The sequence below is a fragment of the Pogoniulus pusillus genome, chromosome 1 (genome assembly GCF_015220805.1).
Source record: "Pogoniulus pusillus isolate bPogPus1 chromosome 1, bPogPus1.pri, whole genome shotgun sequence".
NCBI classification, from domain to species: domain Eukaryota; kingdom Metazoa; phylum Chordata; class Aves; order Piciformes; family Lybiidae; genus Pogoniulus; species Pogoniulus pusillus.
The window spans coordinates 13,180,095-13,205,477 of record NC_087264.1 but is presented as its reverse complement, the minus strand read 5'-3'; the positions used below and the strand labels follow the sequence as shown (position 1 = coordinate 13,205,477).

The 25,383-nt window shown below is 39.7% G+C and overlaps 1 protein-coding gene across 3 annotated transcripts in view; it reads left to right on the top strand.

Moving 5' to 3' along the window:
* Nucleotides 1–31: 31 nt before the first annotated feature.
* The window catches only part of WDR25 (WD repeat domain 25), a 76,104-nt gene continuing 50,752 nt past the window's right edge, over nt 32–25,383 (top strand). The window contains exons 1-2 of one of the 3 annotated variants that reach the window (XM_064174179.1): nt 32–157; nt 3,081–3,842. In XM_064174179.1, coding sequence (XP_064030249.1) covers nt 3,126–3,842 — 717 coding nt within the window. In that variant the 5' untranslated portion in view covers nt 32–157; nt 3,081–3,125. The other 2 variants (XM_064174101.1, XM_064174010.1) reach the window with 2 other exon arrangements.

Genomic DNA, 25,383 nt, shown 5'->3' with positions numbered 1-25,383 from the left:
TCCTTTCTCAGCACAAGACCTTGCAAGAGGGTTGTGGCGCCCGGAACCGCTTGAGCGGGGAACCTAGATTCCACCCGACGCGCTGTTAAACCCGGAGCCGCTGCGGACCGGCGAATGCGTGCGGGGCTGCGCTGCCGGCGGTGGTTGTGCGGCGCAGGTAGCCGCGGGGCGGGGTCGGCCCCGGGGCAGACGCGGATGGGAGGGGGGGAGAAGCGAGTCGAAGCGGTGACGGCAGCTCTGCGTCTAGGGTGGGGATGGCCCCGTGACTGGCCTTGGTGCCATGGGACTGGGAAAGACCGCGCGTATATGGAGAGCAGTAACGGCGCCTACGCCGGGGCACTGGAGAAGGAAAGGGCCTCGGCGACAGGGTCCTCCGGACACCACCGTCACGCAGCCTCGGGCAAGCGTGAAATCTCGCCGTGAGTGGCCACCGGCGTTGCCCTTGGCTTTCTGTTTGTACGCGTGTTGGCATTTGGGGTGACTTAGCGGGCGTAGGGGGGTGTGGGTATCATACTTAACTCTTTCCGCTTGAACATATTGAAACGAAACTGAAAAGAAAAACAAAACTCTACATTGCCTTGTCAAACCAACACGTCCTAAATCGTATAATTAATACATTCACGATCTAGTTACAGTAAGTTTCCAGTGAAGTACAGTGTGGTTTTAATTTTCTCTTTTCCCAGTTAGGCAGCATAAGAAACTTTGCAGCAGCCTTACTTTAAAAAAAAAAAAGGGAATTGAATGAGAGGTCTTAAGATGACAGAGGTGCTCTGCTTTTGCGAACGTGCTGAATGTGCCGTGTCTGTAATGGGATGGCTTTATGCTGACCAAATGTAATGGGATAAGTTCTTTCTAATAGGAAACTGTTTTGTCCTGGTGTGTGAAAGGCATGGTCCTGTACTTGCCTCTGAATCTCGCCTTTGTTTTAATTTATTTTTTTGCTAATATAAAGTAAAGTGATAGAAAGACTAAGCCAATCCACTTCTTTTCATTTATACCTTTCAGTCAGAGGTCAACTTCTTAATGTATCTGTTCTTTGGACAAGATGCGTTTTGGCTGGGGTCTGTGTTCAGCGCTGCAATACAAACAGTAACCACTTGTTGCGATTACTGAAGTGTAGTCCTCCGAGGCTGTTAGCTATTTGTTAAGAAGATTCAATTTACTGTGGAAAAACTTCAGTTTACTGAATTTGAATTGAATTGTTAGTTAAATTTCCTTGAAAGACTACTAAATATTTTCCTGGATGCTATTTAAGTGAGCCTCTTTTAGTAAATAAAGCTGTACTATTAAAAAAGAATCTTTCCATGCCCTAGGTTGCTGGTGTTTATAGCTGTCATAAACTTCAGAGAAAGACAAAATGTCCTCTAGAGGGAGATCTTGATGCTTCTACGTGTTTTTATTAAGGAAAGCATCTGTGTAATGAGCGTGTATCTGTTCATGAGAACTCCTCTTCTGCATCTGTGCTTGGCAATTTCACTGCAGAATACATAGCCTCTAATATAATACTTTTTGTAGGCTGAATGAAGCATGCTTACTTTAATTCAGAGATCCAATTCTGAATTTAAATGGGTAGTCTGTACTAGTTCAAAAGTACTACTCCTGCAGTAGGACCTGTATTTGTGGCATCAATTCTGCAAATGCTTATGTAGATACTGACTTTCGTACCACATTCTCATTTTAATCTGGATGCTTTGGAGAGTAGTTGATTTGCTTATCTGAACAAGAAGATCAGCAACTCATCTGGAAGTGTTGTGGGTTAAATGGCTTTAGCATGAGTGCTAACAGCTGGGCAAGGACACAGCAGAAATAAAATGTCCATTTTAAGCAGCCTTAGCAACTGAAGTGGAGCAGAAATTTTTTGCTATAAACAGCAGAAGCTGAAAGATTATTTTTGCAGATACATCAATTGTTTGAATATATTTAACCCTATACACCACATATTCCATCCAAAGTACAGGAATAAGCTTGGCAGGATTGTTATGGTGGTGAGTTATTCAGTGTGTGATATAGAATCATAGAATCAACCAGGTTGGAAGAGACCTCCAAGATCATCCAGTCCAACCTAGCACTCAGCCCTATCCAGTCAACTAGACCATGGCACTACATGCCTCAGCCAGTCTTTTCTTGAACACCTCCAGGGACAGTGACTCCACCTCCCTGGGCAGCCCATTCCGATGGCAAATCACGCTCTCTGTGAAGAACTTCCTCCTAACATCCAGCCTATACTTCCCCCAGCACAACTTGAGACTGTGTCCCCTTCAGCATGACATTTATTTTTTGCAGCTATTAAAATAATTCAGTAAATAAGGCACCTGTACTCTTTTTTTTTTTTTTTTTTTTTTTTTTTTGTAAATGCAGATAATGAACTCAGCACAGTTTCTGGAATAAGACTGCTTTGTAAAACCTAAAGGCTGTGTGGAACATGGTCTGTGGATTTAGGTAGAAAATTTCCTCGCTGCAAGACAGTTGGATGGATCAGAAATGTTTTACTTTTTAAGTTTCTAGTTGAATCCCTTCATGGTCAAGAAAAGACTGGATGAGGCACTTAATGCCATGATCTAGTTGATTAGACAGGGCTGGGTGCTAGGTTGGACTGGATGATCTTGGAGGTCTCTTCAAGCCTGGTTGATTCTATAATTCTGTGTGTTTCAAGTACTTTGTATGAAACAGATATTATTAGACTGGCTCCAGAATAGATGTAGCATTGTTAGTGTTATAAATGTACACACCAAAGCACTGCACAAGTAATTGACTTCATTTGTGCGTGTGTGGAACTGCTGCTGCAAGTAAGCTTGAAATGATTTGCAGTACTTATGTTGCAAGTTTTTGTTTTCCTTTTTATACTTTTTTTTTCTGTGTTATGGAAATTCATCTCTGCTGTGTATTAAAAATGCATACAAAGTGCTTGGAGGCAAATAGTGTTGCATAATTTGATGTACAGATGTTAGAATAGAGGAATAAGTTCCCTTAAGTGGGCATAGAAGTTAGGGGCTTTTTTTGTTCAGAAAGGCACGTACTTAACTTGCTCAAATTGTAGACTGTAATAAATTGTGCTCTGAATAATCAATTCTTTATTGTAGATCATAATTGTGGAGGATTCCAGCTGTCTGCTGTGTCTAACCATAATGAGCTCATCACTGGTTGCTTATGACGATTCGGACTCTGAGACAGAAACTGAAAAGACTGACGTTCCCCATGCTTCTAGCAGACAAGCAAGCCATCCAAGTACTTCTGTGAATTGCCATCAGTACTTTACATCTGCTAGTTTTTGCACAAAATCTGCATATGAAGTGCAGTCTCCTAAGAACACTGACAACTCTGTTATGAGCACTGCTTGTGAAGATCCCCTTGAGCATTACACGCAGAATAATAACACAAATTTGGCATCTCCTTATTGTAGGAGAGCATACTCTGGCCATACTGCATTATGCATGTCCTACAAAAACTATGAACAACCATCAAGCTCTTCAACAAACTCTGGCAATGGCATTTCCCAGAAGAGATTGCTTAAAGACAGTACCACCACTATAAAAGGAATTAGACCATACATCCCCAAAAGGTTCCGTCAAGAAAATTCCACTATGCTTAGACAAAAGGAACCTGATCAGAGAAATAGCTCAGATGATGATGTTAAACTGGACATAGCAGGAGAGCAGACTTTAAGCAAGATCTCTGGATTAATCAAGCCATATTTGGGATCCAAATATAAATTAACTGAACTCCCCAAAAGTTTAGTATTTTACATGTCTAAACACAGTGGTCCTGTTAATGAAATCCAGTGGTGTCCTGTACGAGAACAAAGTCACCTGCTTCTCTCGGCTTCTATGGACAAAACACTCAAGGTAATGTAAAACAGGATGCTTTGTGGACCAGTTACCTAGCTTAAAAGTACTGTATTAACTAGTGGTCTTCTGTGAATAACATCCTTGCTTATGTGTGTTTAACAGTTCAAGTGTATTTAGAATTTGAGATGTTCTAGGGTACGAGATCCTATTATGAACTTGCCTCCTTAATCCTTCATTGTACCTGCAGTTGGTTCCATTATTTTGGGTTTTTTTTAGTTAGATTTCTACTAGATCATTTCTCATAATCTTTATTAATGTTACACTTCCATTAATTCTTTCTTTAATGGTACAATGGCCATAAGCACTATGGTCTGGATAGAGATTCTGTCTTAAGTTGTTAAAAGAAAAATGTCTGCCAGCACTAGAATAATATTTTGAGGAACTTAACCTTTCTGACAAGCCTTAGTGGCTACTGGTGGGAGAGGCATGTCAGATCAGATGATTTTTTTTGTCTGAACTAGTGGGACAGATCTTGCATCCCAGAAAAGTGTCCTGTCATGATCTAAGGCGTCTTCACTCTTTGTTTCAGGGGTTAGTGCAGTACTTAAACTGTATTTTCCTTCTAGCTTTAGTGACTTCAGTTCTTTCTTTGTTGATTTAGTTGGAACAAGGAGTCTTAATTTCATCTTAACAATGGGTAATAAAGCATATACGCAAAATGCTTTTGCCAGATACAGGCCTTGTGCCACTGCTGGGTTCAAATAGTAGTCTTCTGAAGTAGGTTTATACAGGAATATGGGTTTGATCAGAGCACACAGAAAGTGTCCTTGTTGTTGGAAGGCATGCTTTATTGTATCCAGTGTGTGTTTAATGTGTCAGGTTCAATTGTTTTAAAACCTAAAATGTAGATGTTTAAGTAAATCTTACTTAACAAAGAAGTAAGAGTAACAAATCCCTTTGTATCAACATGCTTCTGAAATTAGAGGAGAGCAGGGAATTTTGAAATGGACATTGAATTCTGATTTCATATAAGCAAAACAATCTTAAATAGGGCTGGGGGATAGATTGGACTGGATGATCTTGGAGGTCTCTTCCAACCTGGTTGATTCTGTGATTCTATGATTGTAAACATTTTACTCTTTTGATGTTTAATTTGTAGTAGAGAACTTAGTTTCATTTATTGTTGCTTTTGTATGATTTTTTTCTTATCCTGGAATTTTTCTTTCCCCAGTTTTTCCATGAGGCCCTGTGAAGTATGTGCTGGCTTTGCATCTTTGATGCAGTGATGTTCTTGAATCTTGGACAGAGTTTCTGCCTTTTTCCCTCCATAATGTCTATTAAAACGTTGGTGCTCACAAAAGAGAAAACTCCACATCTAAGACATGCATAAAAATTACTCTTTTAAATTGCCTATCCTTTGTTCTTTAAAGTTATAATAACTTCACTGGCTCTGTAGTCAGCATAGCCTATCACACCATCAAAGTCTGAGTGCTTTGAACTCTGGGAAATTCTTCCTTCATCTTCTTTCCCAAGCTTTTTTTTTTTTACATCTTAAAGATTAAATGGAGCACAAACCACACTTGAAGTACAGACTTAGAAAAGACCAAGATGTGCAGAAAGTGCTGATGCTTGGGTTTTTTTGTTAGCACCAATTTTAAGTTTGGTTTATCCAAAATTATAAACACCTATAACTTAAATATGTCTGAATTTGGCTTTTTGTCTTAAACTGTCACACCACCTGCTTAATGCTTTGTTTTTGCATCACAGAGCTTCATTTTACTGCTGAGTGAAATTATAGATGTGTTAAATTTGATAAAGCAATCTAAAATCAATATTGTTATTGCCATGCAAAATGACTTCAGTGGAAATAATAGCCTGTCTCTTGTCTAAGCAGAAAGCAGGATGACTTTATTTCTCTAGGGTAGTGTTATCACCCTTGATGGGAAGCAATCCTTAAAAGTAAAGTTGTTTTTTTTTTGAGGAAAACCAGTTGCCTTAGGTGCCCCAAAACATGGAAGTGCAATTGTTAGTGGAGTATGTTAATGTTGGCAAATCTAAAACATGAATAAAGTATGATAAAACACACTTCAGTAATTTTGGAGGGTGGTCTGTAGAGAAATGAACGGTTCTTACTGTTACTTCTTAATATTGACAGCTTGTAGTGGTGTGAGCAGTAGCATCATTATAGTTTGAACCTCTACACAAGTACCTTTTAGGCCAGCAGAGGGCACGGTTAGATTAAGTATTGACTTGTTACAAACCTCATTTCACGAACTTTAGAGGGTCACAAGACCAGAAATCTCTGACTCTCACCGCAGTTGTTTATCTTCTGGGGATTTTTTGGCTATCTGCCATTGCCTGAAGTTCTCCATTTTCTAGTGTAAACATAAAACAACTGATTGAAAATGCAGATCCAGAGGTGGTACTTTCTTTTTCCTTTCCTGATCCTGTACCTTCTCAAGGCTTATGTTTGTTGTTGTTTTCTTGCAAAAACACCTGCTTGAAATTGCTGCTTTAAATCCAGGCAGTGGAAGCATCTTTTCCTTCCCTTAATGTGAATGTGCAAACACTTGTGGTGTTTTCACTGTTTACTTTGAAATTTTGATTTGGATTAAATTTAAAGCACTGTTGGAAGCCTAAAATCCCTGTATGATCAGAGAGACTGGGTAATCCAGAGGTACAAAATGCTGTACTTTGTTAGCTATGTGAATAGCTGTGACTGAATATTTTAATGTGTAAATGTCTTGGATTCAGTCCATACATTGAGCCGATGTGTTAAGACATTTTGTCTTTTGAAGACTATAATATTAGTGGAGATTTTCAGAATTGAGAGTTCTGACTAAGCTTATCTGACTGACTGTAGTAGTTTTAGTTGTGCATAGATGAAAGGATCTATAGCAGTATGGATTTTTGGTAGTATTTAGCCAAACAGTTTTGTATCTTCTATGTCTTCTTTTGTGATCAAATGTTTTTCTCTTTAATTTTTTATTAGTAAGAATTTTCCTTTTTGGGAAAGGATTTTTTTAAAATGAAGGGACAATTACTTAAAGATCACCAGATTAAGAGAACTAATTTCTTTATTTCCATCTAAATTATTAATACTAAATTGTTCATACCATGCATCTAAAATATATGTATAACTGATTATATAGTTTCTTTTTAAGTGTGTGTGTTCATGTATCCTTTTTAAATGAGAGGGAAAGAATAATCTACTTTTTATATTTCCCTAGTTTAACCAGTGTGCACTTTGATATCTTTATGAATGAATGTAAAGTCATAGTACAGATTGCAAAAACTAAGTTGATATTTTCAGCTTGTTGACTGAAAAGCAGCAGAGGAGAAAGTTCTTCACTGAGGAGTTATTGGACACTGGAATGGGCTGCCTGGGGAGGTGGTGGAGTCGCCGTCCCTGGGGCAGTTCAAGGCAAGGTTGGACGTGGCACTTGGTGCCATGGTCTAGCCTTGAGCTCTGTGGTAAAGGGTTGGACTTGATGATCTGTGAGGTCTCTTCCAACCTTGGTGATACTGTGATAACATGAGGAAAGATCATCTGTAGCAGTTTTTATAAGTACAATGTGTCTTGAGGAGGAAATTCACTGATTTAGAGGATTTTACTTTTCCTTGAAAGTATTTGCTCTGAAGTCTCTTTTGGTGTGTGTGGCTTCATTGAGGAAGGGAAAAAACACAACTGAATGGTTGTCAAACAGCATAATTGAAAAATCAGTTGTCAGCTAGGGACAATTCTGTGATGCTGTGACGTTGTAGAGTGGTTGGTGCTGGCCTCTTCTCCCAGGTGATTAGTGATAGAACAAGAGGGAATGACCTCAAAGTGCAACAGTCTGGGTTTAGACTGGATATGAGGAAAATTTTATTCACAGAAAGAGTAGTCAGACATTGAAATGGGCTGCCCAGGGAGGTGGTTGAGTCACCAGCTCTGGATGTGTTTAAAGGTCGTTTAGATGTGGTGCTTGGGGGTATGGTTTAGGGGTGAACTTTGTAGAGCAGGGTTATTGGCTGGACTCGGTGATCCCAAGGGTCTTTTGCAGCCTGAATGATTCTCTGTGTGTGTGATTCTACAGAATAATGCTTCTACCAGCAGATGGGGCTCCTCAGCATCTGAGAAAGGAATTGTGGATAAACTGAGCCTCTATAAAGCCTAGGAGATTTTCATATTTGCCTCCAGCTTGTACAATGAAAGACCAAAATTTGAAGTTCATGTATGTGTCCCAAAGTGTGTAAGAAAACCTCATGGAGACCTGAAGGTACATATCCCTTCCCATACAACATCCTCTTGTATTGTGGGTTAATTACCCACAGTTCTTATCTGGAGCATTAATAGAAGAATATTTCATGCTAAATTTAAAATTTGTAAGGAATGGGAAAAAAAAAAAAAAGCTTTGGCAAGTCTTTTACTCTCTCTTGGGCTTTTGAGCTTCCCCTTCCAAAAGGGAAGCTGATAGTACTTCTAGCCTATATAGGTGCAGAAACGAGCAGGAAACCTGATGCAAGTTAGGGGAAAATGCTGTTTGCCACAGTGCTGTGGCAGTGCTCTCCACTTTTATGTTCTAACTGTGTTATCAGTGACTTCTGTTTCTAGTTTAAGTATACATTTTAGGGCTTGTAAAACGTGATTCTCTTATGTTTTCTTCAAAAACCACTGCCTTCTGTTTGAATAGCTGTTGTAAATGAAATCTAGGCTACTACTACCATTTTTAGTTTTGCCTACTTTAATTCTTGCCTACTTCTAATTCTTGTCTAATACTTTTTTTGCATAAATTTTGAGACTCTGTTATTAAAGGTCTGGTTTCCATAATGTGAATATTCATCACTTGATTAGGTATTTCTGGTTTCAAACCCCAAATATAGAATCCAAAATCACAGGTTACTGTTGAATACAGTTGTTTACCTTAGGTAGAAAGTTTGATGTGAAGTTGTCTACTGAAAGACATGTTTACCAATTGCAGAACAGTACGTCTTTGTAATGTGCTACCTCAAGAGATTTCGTGCAGATGCTTCTCTAGTCTTAAGAGAATTTCTTGTGTTGTTAGATCTAGAGTGGTTTGTATTACTTGTCATATTTAATGTACATATTTTACTTCTTGGAGTGTATGGAGTACTACAAGAAACAGCATCATTGTTTTCAAAGCCTGTTATTTTGTGGCTGTGTGCTTGTTGGAGAAAGCTAACATAGTATATTCTAAGACTTGGTTGTTCTTGTTCCTGTTGTGTTCTGCTGCAAGTGATGAAACATGATAGCTTCCATTCATCCATATAATGTGCGTAGCGCTGATGGTACAGATTACTTACTGTTGTTACCCTGTCCCAGAATAGGGAATTACTTGTTTTCAACCACTCTACATAAAACTTGCTTGCAATAGGCAGTGTTTCTGTTGTTCAGTCACATGCATGTCTGTTTATGAAGGAATGAATTTAAGCTGCTAGCACGTTTCCTTTAAGCTGCTGTGTAGCTGTCAGATGGTTACAGCCCTGTCACTGCTAGGCTGGATTCTAACTGTTCACTAAGCAGTATTAGTTATTGTGCTGCTAGTATCCTGTGTATTGCAGTTATTAATTTTTACAATGTAATTGTGGCACTGCTCCTTTAACTGTTGTTGGTGCATAAGAATTTGGGGAGTCATCCTACTGAATACATGCATTTCACTTTAATTGAAGTGTTTTTAAAGTGATCTCTCTGATATTGGTCCACTCAATACTGTATCTTAAAAATAACAAGAACTTCTCTCTGTTGTCTTGGAAGTGGCAAGGAAGTGCTTGTATTCTGGACATTACGTGGCTTATCTACTTGTTTTCTCAGAATCATAGAATCAACCAGGTTGGAAGAGACCTCCAAGATCATCCAGTCCAACCTAGCACCCAGCCCTAGCCTGTCAACTAGACCATGGCACCAAGTGCCTCATCCAGGCTTTTCTTCAACACCTCCAGGGACGGTGACTCCACCACCTCCCTGGGCAGCCCATTCCAATGCCAATCACTCTCTCTGGGAAGAACTCCCTCCTAGCATCCAGCCTATACCTTCCCTGGCACAACTTGAGGCTGTGTCTCCTTGTTCTGTTGCTGGTTGCCTGGCAGAAGAGACCAACCCCCACCTGGCTACAATGTCCCTTCAGGTAGTTGTAGACAGCAGTGAGGTCACCCCTGAGCCTTCTCTTCTCCAGGCTAAACAGCCAAGCTCCCTCAGCCTCTCCTCATAGGGTTTGTGTTCCAAGCCTCTCACCAGCTTGGTTGCCCTTCTCTGGACATGTTCCAGCACCTCAACATCTTTCTTGAATTGAGGGGCCCAGAACTGGATACAGTACTCAAGGTGTGGCCTGACCAGTGTTGAGTACAGGGGAAGAATAACCTCCCTTGTCCTTCTGGCCACACTGTTCCTGATGCAGGCCAGGATACCATTGGCTCTCTTGGCCACCTGGGCACACTGGTGGCTCATCTTCAGCCTACTATCTATCAGTACCCCCAGGTCCCTTTTTGCCTGACTGCTCTTCAGCCACTCTGTCCCCAGCCTGTAGTGCTGCTTGGAGTTGTTGTGGCCAAAGTGCAGAAACTCTTATGAAGAGGATTGTAAATAGGCTGTTCTGAAATACTGAAGTTGACTTCATGGTGCCTTGTTCTGACCTTCTTCCTTTGTCTATTCAGAACTATGTGTGTGTTGTTTTTTTTTTTCCAGGGATTTCAGGCTTTCTGATTACTAAGTGGAATTACACTTAGCATTCAATAGGAATCTGATATTACTGGGTATATGTATGAAAGTGGTAAGGGATTCTTTGAATACTTTGATCTTCCTCTAAGTAAATGATTTCTTACACTTCAAGGAGAAATATTCTCTCTAATGCTAATTTTGTAAGAAAAGGAACATCATGGAGGAAGGCATATACTTGACCATTAATGAAAGCTTCAGACTCTGCTTGTGCCTAGATGATAATACAGGTCAGGATACTATGGTTAGTTGTAGCAACACTGTGACCAGTAGGACAAGGGAGGTTATTCTTCCCCTGTACTCAGCACTGGTCAGTTTGTGTCCAGTTCTGGGCCCCTCAATTCAAGAAAGATGTTGAGGTGCTGGAACGTGTCCGGAGAAGGGCAACAAAGCTGGTGAGGGGCCTGGAACACAAACCCTATGAGGAGAGGCTGAGGAAGCTGGGGTTGTTTAGCCTGGAGAAGAGGAGGCTCAGGGCTGACCTCACTGCTGTCTACAACTACCTGAAGGGACATTGTAGCCAGGTGGGGGGTGGCCTCTTCTCCCAGACAACCAGCAATAGAACAAGGGGACACAGTCTCAAGTTGTTTTAGGGGAGGTTTAAGCTGGATGTTAGGAAGAAGTTCTTCCCAGAGAGAGTGATTGCCTTTGGAATGGGCTGCCCAGGGAAGTGGTGGAAGCACCATCCCTGGAGGTCTTCAAGAAAAGCCTGGCTGAGGCACTTAGTGCCATGGTCTAGTTGATTGGATAGGGCTGGGTGCTAGGTTGGACTGGATGATCTTGGTGGTCTCTTCCAACCTGGTTGATTCTATGATTCAATTGTTCTGCAAAAGCCATTAACACAAGTCAGCAGAGAACAGTTCAGGAAGGTGGTGGATTTTGGTCTCTTCATCCCAATGTGATGTGTGGGTAAGTGTTGTTCCGCATTTGGTGTGTTAATACCTAGATACATTTAGTGATGTTACACAGAGATTTATTTTTTTAATTATTTTCTTGTTTCTAGCAATGCTGTTGTCAAGGAAACAGAAATCTTTGCAATGCCTTTGTTCTCAGAATCCACTTCTGGAGATGGCTTGTATAGTTTTTATTGTGTTCTTAGTAGCTAACATACTCTTGTGTCTCAAAGGATTATTGCTTTTTCAAATGAATGTTTTTCTTTAAGTATAAATAGCACCATCTTGATCTCTATACTGTTTCACAGGCCAGTGTTTTCTTCTTCACCAACAAGTGCTGCTTTGGATTAGAATTTAACACTTGTGAGAGATGGCATTTAAAAAAAAAAAAAAGAGGAACAAAATTGCAGTGAACCTCTTGGCTTCTGTGTTAGGGGTTCGGGTCTCTTAAAGGCATGAGTTTTCCTTCACAGTTAGAAATGTCTCCTGCATTAGGATCTCTACCAGAGTAGCACCCCAGGTGGCCTTGCAAAACATTTTTGGCTGCTTTATAGCCATGTTAGAGGATGTGGCTATGGGCAAGAAGAATGTGAGATGAATATTCCTTGGCACAGGCAATATGCTTGTATTTTCCCTCTAGCTGAGAATTTTTTAAAGCAAGAGAGTTAATGAAACCTCTCTGTAGATCCTCTTCAGTGTCTCTCCTTTGGGATCTCTGCAGTGTCTTTCCCTTTCATTCAGCTGTTTGGCTTGCTTAAGTGTTGAGGAAACAGTACCATGCTGGTTTATGTTGTGCAATAGGTGCTAAGTGGCTACAGGGGAGATGCATGGGGGAATGGCTATTGTGACAGTTTCACAAGCCTTTCTTGGGAAATCTCAAAGGATGGAAAGTGACTTTTGGATTTCCTCAATGATGTGGAAAAAGGGATTCTGTTTCATCCTGTTACTGAAAGAGCTCTGATTATTTGTGTCATTACTTACAGAATATTAAATGTTTGACTACTTGTCCTTGGAAATCCATCTGGACTGAATGGCAGAGTTCTGCACTTGCTTTCTACTAAGCTGTTTATTAAGTATCTCTGAAGTAGCCTCTAGCAGAGAAATAAGCAACCTTGTTCTCTTCCTAGCATAGCCAGTCTACTAGAGCAGAAAAAGTTAGGGCTAGTGATGTCAATGAAATAGTGTCTCTAATGAAACTTAACTGATAATGTCTTAAATTGAGCCTTCCAGTAGTGCATAGGATCCCTGTGGGCAGCTGCTAAAGAGCTGAACATCAGAATGTCACTTGAGATGTGAGAACCGTATGGTGGTGTTATCCCCTGTCCTGCATGTTTCATTAAAATTGCTGGTAACAAAGTCAATATTTTGGTGCTTGGAAAAAGTGGAGCTAGAGTAAGTTCTGAAGTTAATATGTAATATGTTTGTGAGACAGTCTCAGCTTATTTAACAGCTGAAAAATTCCCAATATCTTTTCTTTTTAAAAGTATAACTAACTTTGCTGCTTTTCTGGGAGTTGAGCTTTATCAATACATCTCACACACTGCTATGTGTTAAAAAATAAAAAGCTGCTAATAAAGCTAGAAGGCATCTCATGACTTTGATTCCCTACCTCTCTTGGTCTGTTGATGTTGTCAAGGAAACAAATTTTTGAGAAGCTTTGCTGTACTTTTTCAGGTTCCGTAGGGAGATTACTTGTGTAGGATTTATCCAGCAGCAGGGATAAAAGCAATTTGCCTGAACTTTCTATACTTTTCTGTGTGATCACGTCCTTGCTTTTCAAAAGCAGCTTTTATTTTTAGTATGTGTGAAATAGCTGCCTCTTTAAGGTCATAATATCAGTGAATGTACCAAAGATTGCTGACATTTGACCTTCAGATAAAGCCTGATAGAAGAATCTTTAATGACATTTTGCAATGTATTTGTGCTCCAAAGACTAATGTTCATTACAGATGCCTTTTAATTTAAAGGGGAAAGAAACACTAATAAACTACTTGTTCTTCAGAGGAGTTGCTTCAGTACTGTGGAACTAATGACTTAGCATCATCTTTTATCTCCCCTCTTCAGATTAAAAACATTATGCGTCTAGCTTGGTACTGCATTTGATTTGTCTTTCAGTACATAAAGTGATGGCTGATTGGCTGGTTAGGGTATTGTGAATGAGCTTTACCTGCAATGTGCTTGTGAAGGCTTTTTATGTATTTACAGTTTAAATCTGATTTTTCCTCTAGGGGACATCTAAAATTATAGTTATTGAAACCTTTCTCAAATGTTTCAGTTGGCTGTTGGATTGAAGATGCTGGGTGTGACTGCATATGATTGTATGTTGTGCATGTGCCAGTTGCATAGCATCTCACTTTCTGAAGTCTGGTTTTGGAGTTTGTCCTGTTCTTTAGTTGTCTTTTTGCATATTGTAACTTCCTCTTTAAAAGAATTCTCCTTATTCTGAACACTGTGATTAGTGGCTAAAATTGTATATTAAATATTGAGCAACCTGATCTCCTTTTATGATCAGGTTACCTGCCTGGTGAATGTGGGGAAGGCTTTGGATGTAGTCTACCTGGACTTCAGCAAGACCTTTGACACTGTCTGCCACAACAAGCTCCTAGCAAAGCTGGCAGCTTGTGGTTTGGACAGATTCACTCTGAAATGGGTCAAGAACTGGCTGGAGAGCCAGGCCCAAATAGTGGTGGTGAATGGTGCCACATCCAGTTGGCAGCTGGCACTAGTGGTGTTCCCCAGGGATCAGTTCTGGGCCCAATTTTGTTCAATATCTGTATTGATGATCTGGAAGAGAGGATTGAGTCCAGCATCAGTGAATTTGCAGATGACCCCAAGCTAGGAGCAGGTGTTGATTTGTTGAAGGTTAGGAGAGCCCTGCAGAGGGACCGAAACAGGCTGGATGAGTGGGCAAAGGCCAATGGGATGAGATTTAACAAGGCCAGGTGCAGAGTTCTGCACTTTGGCCACAACAACCCCAAGCAATGCTACAGGCTTGGGACTGAGTGGCTGGAAAGCAGCCAGGCAAAAAGGGACCTGGGGGTACTGATAGATAGTCGGCTGAAGATGAGCCAGCAGTGTGCCCAGGAGAGCCAATGGTATCCTGATGTATCGGGAATACGGTGTCCAGTAGGACAAGGGAGGTTATTCTTCCTCTGTACTCAACAATGGTCAGGCCACCCCTTGAGTACTGTGTCCAGTTCTGGGCCCCTCAATTCAAGAAAGATGTTGAGGTGCTGGAATGTGTCTAGACAAGGGCAACAAAGCTGGTGAGGGGCCTTGAGCACAAACCCTATGAGGAGAGGCTGAGGTAGCTGGGGGTGTTTAGCCTGGAGAAGAGGAGGCTCAGGGGTGACCTCATTGCTGTCTACAACTACCTGAAGGAAGGATGTAGCCAGGTGGGGGTTGGCCTCTTCTCCCAGGCAACCAGCAACAGAACAAGGGGACACAGTCTCCAGTTGTGCCAAGGGAGGTATAAGTTGGTTATGAGGAGGAAGTTCTTCACAGAGAGAGTGATTTGCCACTGGAATGGGCTGCCCAGGGAGGTGGTGGAGTCACTGTCCCTAGAGGTATTGAAGAAAAGCCTGGATGAGGCACTTGGTGACATGGTCTAGTTGACTGGCTAGGGCTGGGTGCTAGGTTGGACTGGATGATGTTGGAGGTCTCTTCCAGCCTGGTTGGTTCTATGGATGACATGCCTGGCTGTCTATGGAAAGCATGACAGCTAGGGATGACATACAGACATTTTAATACTTGACTGATATGTTAAAGTTAGCACTGTGTTAATAATGCAAAATAAATTAATTGCATCAGTTTTAGTCTGCCTGCTAGTATGGAAATAGTACTAGTTATGAATGCCCTTGCTGCCAGCGAAACACACAGCTGCTTGACATAATTCCTTGCTTATTTTCATAGTTAAATACTTCATCTAGTCGTAATCATGAGCAGAACTATGTCACTGATTTCTGTGGGTTGAGGATTGCATCTATCTTTTCCATAGCCCAGGATTTTTCGTCTTTTGTTCTTCTTGTAGTTACTAATATTAGTCTTGGGAATGATTTCTTTTTTGTCAGTTGAAAAAGGGTTTTAAAGAAAATGTTACTTGCCCAGACTCACTGATAAATGAATGCATGGTTTGCTAAAGCTGAGGTTTCCAAACAGCTGTTGTAAATTGTTAGCTGCATACTGCCCCTCCTAAGTGTCTGTGTGAGCAATGAGACTGCAATAACTACTTAAAATAAGAAGACCACTTTATTAATGTTGCAGATGGGGTAGAATTTGTACATTTGGAATCGATTATTTCTTAGAAATAGTAATTTTGCTTTAAGTATGATTGCTATTGTTTTCAGAACTGTTGTAGCAGTGTGCTGTTGCACATGTACTGCTGATTGTGCCCCTGCGTAAAGCTCTGTACTCTGTAACAGGAGCCACTCATCTGATGATCGAGTCAGTGGATCTATCTATAGCTGCTGTCCCTGCTGCATCAGGCTCTCCTCTTGGATAATGTGCAAGAGTGAGATAGCTTCAATTGCTCCTTTCCAGTTGTTTGTGCTTATTTGTTTTACTGACTGCATGAACAGAAGAGGTGGTTATCTGATTCGATACATGCACGTATATCAATTAGAACTGTGCAGAACAAGTGACCCTAGCAGATTCACAGTTTGTATTAAGAAACCCCAACCAGTCAAAATTCCATGATATTATTGGAGTACAGTGCAGACATGTTGAGGTGCTGGAACATGTCCAGAGAAGGGCAACAAAGCTGGTGAGGGGCCTGGAGCACAAATCCTATGAGGAGAGGTTGAGGGAGCTGGGCCTGTTTAGCCTGGAGAAGAGGAGGCTCAGGGGTGATCTTATTACTGTCTACAACTACCTGAAGGGGCATTGTAGCCAGGTGGGGGGTGGCCTCTTCTCCCAGGCAACCAGCAATAGAACAAGGGGACACAGTCTCAAGTTGTGCCAGGGTATGTATAGGCTGGATATTAGGAAGAAGTTCTTCCCAGAGAGAGTGGTTTGCCATTGGAATGGGCTGCCCAGGGAGGTGGTGGAGGCACCGTCCCTGGGGGTCTTCAAGAAAAGCCTGGCTGAGGCACTTAGTGCCATGGTCTAGTTGACTGGCTAGGGCTGGGTGCTAGGTTGGAGTGGATGATCTTGGAGGTCTCTTCCAACCTGGTTGATTCTATGATTCTATGAATTTTGGAAACCACTATTTAACTGAAACTTAAAGTAAAATATCCAAGCATCTTAAGAGTTGGTCCATGTTGTTTTTTTTCTCTCCTCTTACCAGAAGTTGTAGGTCAACAGCAAATAAATAGTGTTTCAGAAGCCAAGACTGCACTTATGTTCTGAGTGGAACAGTGTTTATTGCTCTAATAGTGGATACTCAATCTGGGATTCATGCATCTGTGGGATATGTTTCTTTGAGTCCTTGGTTACCTGTAGGAATAGCAGACACTTAAGACAATTTGCCTCTTAAGTGCTCCAAGTCTGAAATTGAGGCATTTAACACTTGAGGAATCTCTACTTCCAAGAGAGCATAAAAGTATGCAGTTTGGGGGAAGTGATTGATGCTAATGAATATGATACAGAGAGGTGAAGAGATAATCAGGTTATTTAATAAATGGCCATAATAATTGAGCTAATTATATCCTGGGGAATTTTGATACATTTGAAGTTCTTCTTTGCCTGCTGGTGAGATATTAATTGCTGAAGTGGTTTTTGGGCATGAATACTAACTACTAGTAGCCACTATTGTAATTGTGTTTTCAGGTGCTCTGAATGCATTTCTATCATTCTTAACACACAAATATTACACTCTGAAGTCATTGAGAAACTGATGAACTTATGCCATCTTTTTCTTATCACAAACAGGTTCAGCAGTAGAAAATGTAGTGCTTTTAATACTTAATAGCTACCTGTCATATGTTGATTTCTCCCTGTCATATGTTGATTTCTCTTGGTTCACTTGAATGTGTGCATCAAAGTGCTCTGTTTTAACCATGTCATCCCAAATATACTTAATTTTGTGTGAAACACATAACCTATCTGAAGTAAATGTTTGTTTATATGTCATATGCAGCCAGAGTGGGGATGTAAGTATCTTTGCCGTGCTTGGTTTTGCTTCCTGCTAAAATAATTCTGATTTTCCTTATTGTACAACAAACCATATTTTAAATAACTGATTTATGAACGTATTGCAACTTATTTGCACATCTTTGTTTACCAGGAACATAACATTTGAGGTACATCCACAGGGATAGGCGTATTAAAATGATTAGTCAGAAAACACATAAAGGTTAACTGAAAAATAGATGGGAATTCTTCCCTTTATTTTGGTGTATGTGGAAAGTTACTTCTCCTGCACTGCTTGCCCAGCATGAATGCAAGACTGCTATTTTGTAGATACTAAAATAACTTTGTCACACTCAACTTCTGGCTGTTTGAAAATGTGATTTATATGTTCATCTTCCTTACAGCCAATGGTTTATGGAGAATTTGTTACTAGCTTCGGGCATGGCTATCCCAGAACCTTTCTGCGCAGTAAAGAGTGCACTGTGTTGAAATATGAGAGTCAGTGGCAGAAATGCTGCTGTTGAGAATAGAATTGCTGATAACTTAGTTTTAGTGGATATATATACACTTCATTTTTGTGAGCTTTGCTTGCGGTATAGAGGTTACCTGTCTTCAGAGTAAAAGATTTATTTTAAAGGTGGTTCTCTTTTCCTCTTTCCCCTCCCCCCCCTTTTTTTTTTTCCCTATCACCTTACTGTATTATTCAGCATTTGGTAAACATAACTCTCTTGGTAATAGTGAGACTTAGCTAAAAAGATTGATTGGTATAGATGACTAAAATATCAATTGAAGTCTTTGTTTGTATGAATCTTACTGTTTGGTCTGATTTGCCTCAGCTGTTCTGGAAACAGCTTAATTGATTGATATTTTGTCAGAGAATTTGTTATTTTGTTTGGACTGTCTAATGGAGTGAATTCTAGGCTTCTTTAGTGCAGACCTGCAGTGATTTGGAGATGTCCTGGGTTAGGGTGAATCCTTTCCCTGGTAAACTCATTACAGCACAGTTTTTTTGGGAAGTCAGGAAAAATGAAATTGTTTCTTATAGTTTATAGCAGTATAAGGAGAATAAACTACTACAGAAACATAATAACCTTAAGGCAGATGGAGAAGGGGTCAAGCAGCAAAAGCAACAGCAGCCAAAACAACAGTGGAGGAAGATAGCAGCGGGTGCAGCAAAGCAGCAAGGGGAGGGTCCAAGCTGTGCTTCCAGACATGAAGCTCTTGATGCTCCAATGAAATTATATTAACTTATCCACTGTTGCCATTATATGGCCTATCCCTAGAATGTTCACCTCTCCACTCAGAGCTTCCACTTCTAAGTTTCTCTGATCTGATTTTTTTTTGTCTGAGCTAGAAGTCTAGCTCAAATGGCCACAGGAGAATACTTAATTAGGAGTTTAAAATGGTCTAAGCAAATGGGATGCATAATCTGTTGGTTGGGTTATGATGTATATAGTCAAATACCATCATATTGTCTCAGTAGGGCAGATGAATTAGCTTGAAAAACATATTTTAATTTTTTTTTTCTTCTTAATTTGCAGTAAATGCAATTGTGAGGATCAGAGACTTACACATTTACCTATGATTTTCCTCCCATCTTCAGGGCTTACATCTTCAGGAAGTCTTGGTCAAGATCAGGTTCAGTGTTCCTTCTCTAAGACAGTAATGCTTATAGACTTTTTTCTAACAGAGTCATGTTAGTGCATTTTCTGATTTCTTTCCCCCCATATTTTCACATTATACATTGTATTTCATACTTTTTGTTGATATTTTTGTTTGTGTTTTTTTTGCCATGAACTTGACTTATTTGTAAACAGAGTGGAAGAAGAAAGTACATGACCTGATGTGGGTAGTATACTTGGTATGCACAGAATGTACCCTTTGCTTGATGGTGAATACTTTTCATAGAATCAGCCAGATTGGAAGAGACCTCCAAGATTGTCCAGTCCAACCTACCACTCAGCCCTGTCCAATCAATTAGACTGTGGCACTAACTTTTAAACAAGTATACCTCATGTCAGTCTTACTATCCTGAGTTCAATTAAGGAAGTTCAGTCATTTTTGTTGGTTTCCATCTGATGATATGAAGAATTTATTACTAACTGTCTATTCTGAGAAAAGCAGAATTAATGGGGTTTTTCTCTCAACTTTTACTTGTGGGCTCACTTAAGGCTAATGGGAATATTCTAATGAGATCATTGGTTATAAAAGAATAATAATGATAAATTCTGTATCATTCGTTGGTTTGCTAAAAAGGATAAAAAGGCAAAGTGTAAACAGTTATTCTTTGCTTCTGAGCACTGGATCTATTAACTGCTTTCTCTAAGCTCTTCCACTAATCCTGGCTAACATTTCCAGGTAACAAAGTAAGCTTTGCTGGTTGTTTTCTGACTGGAGGGAGAGAAAGGGTGGCTTTGAGTCTCTTCTGGGCAATTTCTTTGTCCAGGAAAGAGTTTGGATTTCTGTATTATTACTAAAATGTATGTAATTGTGAATATATATATATAAAAAAAATATGCATGCTTATAAATTTAGCTTTGCTGTAAATATAGCTTTATCTTACTTCTAAGCCAGCTGAGCTAGTCTGGTGAATTTCAGTAGTGTGTGTTTGTGGAAGTTCCTTAACCCACTACAACTTAAAGGAGAGCTTCTTAATAAAAGCTGTACACTTGCATTTGAACACATATCCTTATATTAGCAGGTAAGCAAATGTATCCAGTTTTTCTAAGCAACAAAATACATGATTACAGGTCTAATGATAGTTTAAGAGGTGTTTTCAGGTGTGCTGAAATCAAGGACTTGGAGCAGATGAACTTAATTATCTTTGTGAATATTCACAATCACATTATGTGCTTTAAATGTCACATTTGGAAATAGTGCCTCATTGCTACTTAATTAACAATAATTGCTCAAGGTAGTACTTAATGTTTCTGGAATTTCTTAACCCACTGTGAAAAATGTACATTGCCTCTAAAGATCTAGCTGTATAAACCCCATATTTTACTTAACTGTTTGTTCAAGTGTTACTATTGCTTAGACCCTCTGCACTTTTTACCTTTAGCTCTGCTGCATGGGGAATCAGTTATTCTCTTTGCAGTTTTTATAACATCTAAACCATGCTGTATGTAATAGTTTTTTCTTTTTTTAAAAAAAGGCAGTTTATTTTCTCTTCAAGTTTTTAAAGGCAGAATAAGGAGAAACTGTAGCAAAATGTACTGGCAATCTGAATTCATCATGAGGTGTTACAAAGGTGTGTTGACATCTTCAGCTAAAGAAGTATGGCTTATGATAATACCAGAAGGGTTTTTCTCAGTCATAGCACATATGCTTTATATGTTTTTCTCTATAAGGATGGTTTTTCTTGGCAAAGAGCATTATATGACCCAAGACAGCTTACACTGAAAGCAGAAAAAAAAACCCACAGATCACAAAAAAATCCTCCCTATGTTCCAGTTTCCCTCTTCCGTCTTTCTTCTGTGCCTTTCATGTAGAAATTTAATTGAGATGTCAAAGGATTCCATTCAAGTTGTGTTTTTTTTAAATGTATCTTTCTTTTAAAAAGACAGCCTTCTTCTTTGCAGCAGCACGCATTGCTTGCATGTGTGTGTGTATACATATATATATAACATGTCCAGAGAAGGGCAACAAAGCTGGTGAGGGGCCTGGAACACAAATCCTATGAGGCTAGACTGAGGGAGCTGGGGGTGTTTAGCCTGGAGAAGAGGAGGCTCAGGGATGACCTCATTGCTGTCTACAACTACCTGAAGGGACATTTTAGCCAGATGAGGGTTGGTCTCTTCTCCCAGACAACCAGCAACAGAACAAGGAGACACAGTCTCCAGTTGTGCCAAGGGAGGTATAGGCTGGATGTTAGGAGGAAGTTCTTCACGGAGTTGAGTTGTCATCCCTGGAGGTGTTCAAGAAAATCCTGGCTGAGGCACTTAGTGCCATGGTTTAGTTGACTGGACAGGGCTGGGTGCTAGGTTGGACTGGATGATCTTGGAAGTCTCTTCCAACCTGGTTGATTCTATGAATCTATAAATATATGTATATATATATATTTTTTTTTTTAGTTAACAGTAAAGCTGTCTTATCAATTACTTGTACTTACAAGCTGGATATTCTTGTTGCACATTTTGCTTATCTGTGTGAATGAGATGTTTCTTGAAATACTAATAGTAATGTATAACTTATTTCATAACAAGCTCTTTATGTGGAGTATGTGAAGTGCTTTACAATGAAACTTTTAATTTGTGACAGTGCTTGCAACATACTAACCAGAGCTTTAAATTTTCAGACACCAGTTTAAAGCTAATTCAGAGAACAGCAGGAAAAGCTACTAAATTTTAGAAGCAGTCTTGAAGATGAATTAAACTAATTATCTGTACTTTGTGCAGTGGGAGTAGAGATAACTGCAGGTACACAAAGGCATAACCAGCAAAGTGAGGAATATTGTTTGTAGTGGTGAAAGTATTTTGATGGTGACAGCATGGGTGGAGAAATTGATAGCAAGCTGAAGTAACTTGAATCTGATTGTGGTAGGGCCTTAAGTGCATAGTCTGAAAATAGCATTGGAAATGGTAAGCATTTCATAGAATCAACCAGGTTGGAAGAGACTTCCAAGATCATCCAGTCCAACCTAGCGCACAGCCCTGTCCAATCAACTAAACCATGGCACTAAGTGCCTCAGCCAGGCTTTTCTTGAACACCTCCAGGGACAGTGACTCCACCACCTCCCAGGGCAGCCCATTCCAATGGCAAATCACTCTGTGAAGAACTTCCTCCTAGAATTTCCTAATAATTTTCAGTTGTAGAATGGTTTGGAGAAAATAAGCTTTTGCAAGCTTTTCACAACAAACAGGTTTTGATCTTAACTATTTTAAAACATCACTGGAGAAGGGAAGGCTGAGAGGAGACCTTATCAATGTCTACAGTTATCTGAAGGGTGGCTGTCAGGAGGATGGAGCCAGTCTCTTTTCCTTGATACCCAGTGAAAGGTCAAGGGGCAATGGACATAAACTTAATCACAGGAATTTCCATCTCAACATGAGACAAAACTTCTTTACCATGAGAGTGACAGAGCACTGGAGCAGGCTGCCCAAGGAGATCATGGAGTCTCTTCTGGAGATCTTCAAAACCCACCTGGATGCCGTCCTGTGTGACCTATCCAAAGTGGGGGTTGCAGAGCAGGATGGACTTGATCTCTGGAGGTCTATAGAACCCCAAGTGTTCTGTGATTCTGTGATTGCATCATTCTAACTGAATGGCAGTGTTCTGAATGTCAAAAAGCTTTCACCCATTTCAAATTGGGTGACAAAATAATGCTTACTGCCTAACTTTTTTTCTCCTCATTATGCTTGAAGGACTCTTCATAAGAATTGATGAGGAATCTGCTTTTGGATATCTCAGTAAAGAGCCTGGCTTACCAAAAAACTTTATAAGCAGCTGCTGACATGATTGTTTATTTTAGAAGTTGTTCATCTTTATGTGCATAATTAGGAATTAAGTAATTAGATACTCCTGAACAATATGTTCAAAACTGATCTCAAAGATTCTTAGATTTTTGCTTATGTGCCAAAGCTTGTAATGCTGCTAGAGTTTTCAAGTAACCCAAACTCAAAATATTTACATAAACTTTTAAAACATTACTCATTCTGTAGTTCTACAGTGATAGTGAAGTAAATACAGTCAAGTAGTGAAGTGGCACTTTCTCTAGGGTTGTGCTGCAGTAAGAAGTGCTGGACCAAATTCTAGCTGATATGTGATTATATTCCTTAAACTTAAGGTGTGATGGTGCAAAAAGTTGATCACTTTGGGACATATGATGCAAGATCTCTTGGGTTTATGGGTATGTTTCAGTGCTGTGATGCATAAAGCAATCAAGGCAGCTTGGGTACTAGAAGATTCAATGCTGGGTTGGTCTGATACCCTCCTGAGCTAGACAGGTATTCCTCTGGGAGGAGTTTAACTGTGGGATATTTCATGGTAACACTGTACTGATATGATGAGGGAACAAGTTTGTGCTATCTGAATATAATCAGAGACAGACCCTGCTGACAAGAGAGTAATTGTGTTATTGCTTTCTAAAACTGGATGTTCATGGGACTTTAGAATAGTGTGAGAGGCAGTGATGTGCAATTTTACAAATACCTAAGTATTATGTTTGCTTATGTAGTTAAATAATTGATTGGATCCTGTGTAAATGTCGGGAAATGTTTGCATCTCTCAGCATGCTCCTATCAGCTCCTTGATGGTTCTGTATTGCTGTTTGTCCTGGATTAACACAGCCATTCTCACAAGCTCCCCCTTGCCCACAGAGATGAGGGGGAAAGTAACCCAAAAAAGTCCATCTAGGTTGATGTAAAGAGTTTACTGGGAAGGATACAATGCCTTAGTCTCTGCAGAAAAATGCAGCAAAAAGCAGAAGTGGCAGCAGAAGCCAGAGGTAGAATGACTACCCCCACCCAAGCATGCAGCAGCTGGAAAAGACAAACATCCCAAACCTGGAAACCAGAAGTAGCAACCAAACAGAAAGCCTCTCATGTTGCAGTCTAAACTTCAAGTCCCCTGATACTTTGCTCCAGCCAGCACTTTCATTTTGAAGCTGGCATGATGGCAGCGTGGTATTGAACATATTCATCTGTAGATTCAACTCAGCCTCTGAGATGTATCATGGTGGCATGTCAATGTCCAAGGAGGAGAAAGCTAGTCTTAAAACAGATCCTGGATTTTTAGCATGGAGCATTATTATCTTCATTTCCACTTTCAAAGTTAGCCTCTTCTATGCACAGTAAAATGAAAGTTAGAAATATCCTTACTATGACAAACCCACAAGAATTATGCAAGCTTTAAACTTATTTCCCAAACTATTACTATAGAGTAATACAGTAGATACTCAGAATTGCTCAAATGAGTAAGTATTTGTGGGTGCTTTCACCCATACTTTCATATCAGAACTTCTCATTTGAGCTCTGCTATAAACTAAAAAATTGTTGATCACACCTGGCAAAAAAGCTTTGAAACATTTGAACTTAAGTCATAGTAATCTCTCTTTAATGTACAGCTTATTGTATCTTAAACTGCTGTCATTTTTCTCACCAACTGATAGCCAGGTAAGGTAAATGCACAATTTTTAGATGCTTATCAGCCTTAAAAGTACCATATATAAAAGAAATAATATTGAGGTTATGTTTAATGTTGTTGAATCTATTATTAAAGTTGACTGACGTATTACTAAAGAAGGATCTCTACAAGAGTCTTCTCGAGGACTTGGAAGAAATAGTTCTTTTTCCAAGGTTGTTTTTTGAAATCTTGATTTCATGAAGACTGTTTTGTTTTACTTTATACTGATGAAAAATGTAACAAAAGAACAGGCTGTTCTATACTACAGGAATGTAAGTGAACATGAAACACCCTCTCTGACTAGATGTACATTAGATTTGCAAATTACCTACAAGTGCCCTTTGGGATAAAGGCCTTCATGAAATCATTGTCAAGAACTTACTGCTGAGTTGACTTATGTAATAGGTGGTTCTTCAAGATTTCACAGGAGAGAGATTAAATCTTATCAAGAGTACAGTACAGAAACTCCATAGAGTAATCTAAATGATATTACAGGAACTGAACTATATTACAAAAAAGAATATCAAACATATTTGCAGTCTTCTGTTATTTGTCATATGAATGCTAAGCTCCTTTCTAATGGATTGCATATCTATTGAAAGGAGAAATAGCAAAAGCTAATCAGTTTTCTTTTGTGTAAAGCTGTTAACATGTAGATACTTGAGTTCCCTCAAAAAAATTAACATCTGAGTTTGCTAATAATACCTGTTGACATTGTCTAAATTGCTTGGAGAACAGAAGCTGCTGTAATCACTTCTCTTGAAAATTGTATGTATTGAAAAGAAATCAAGATGACACA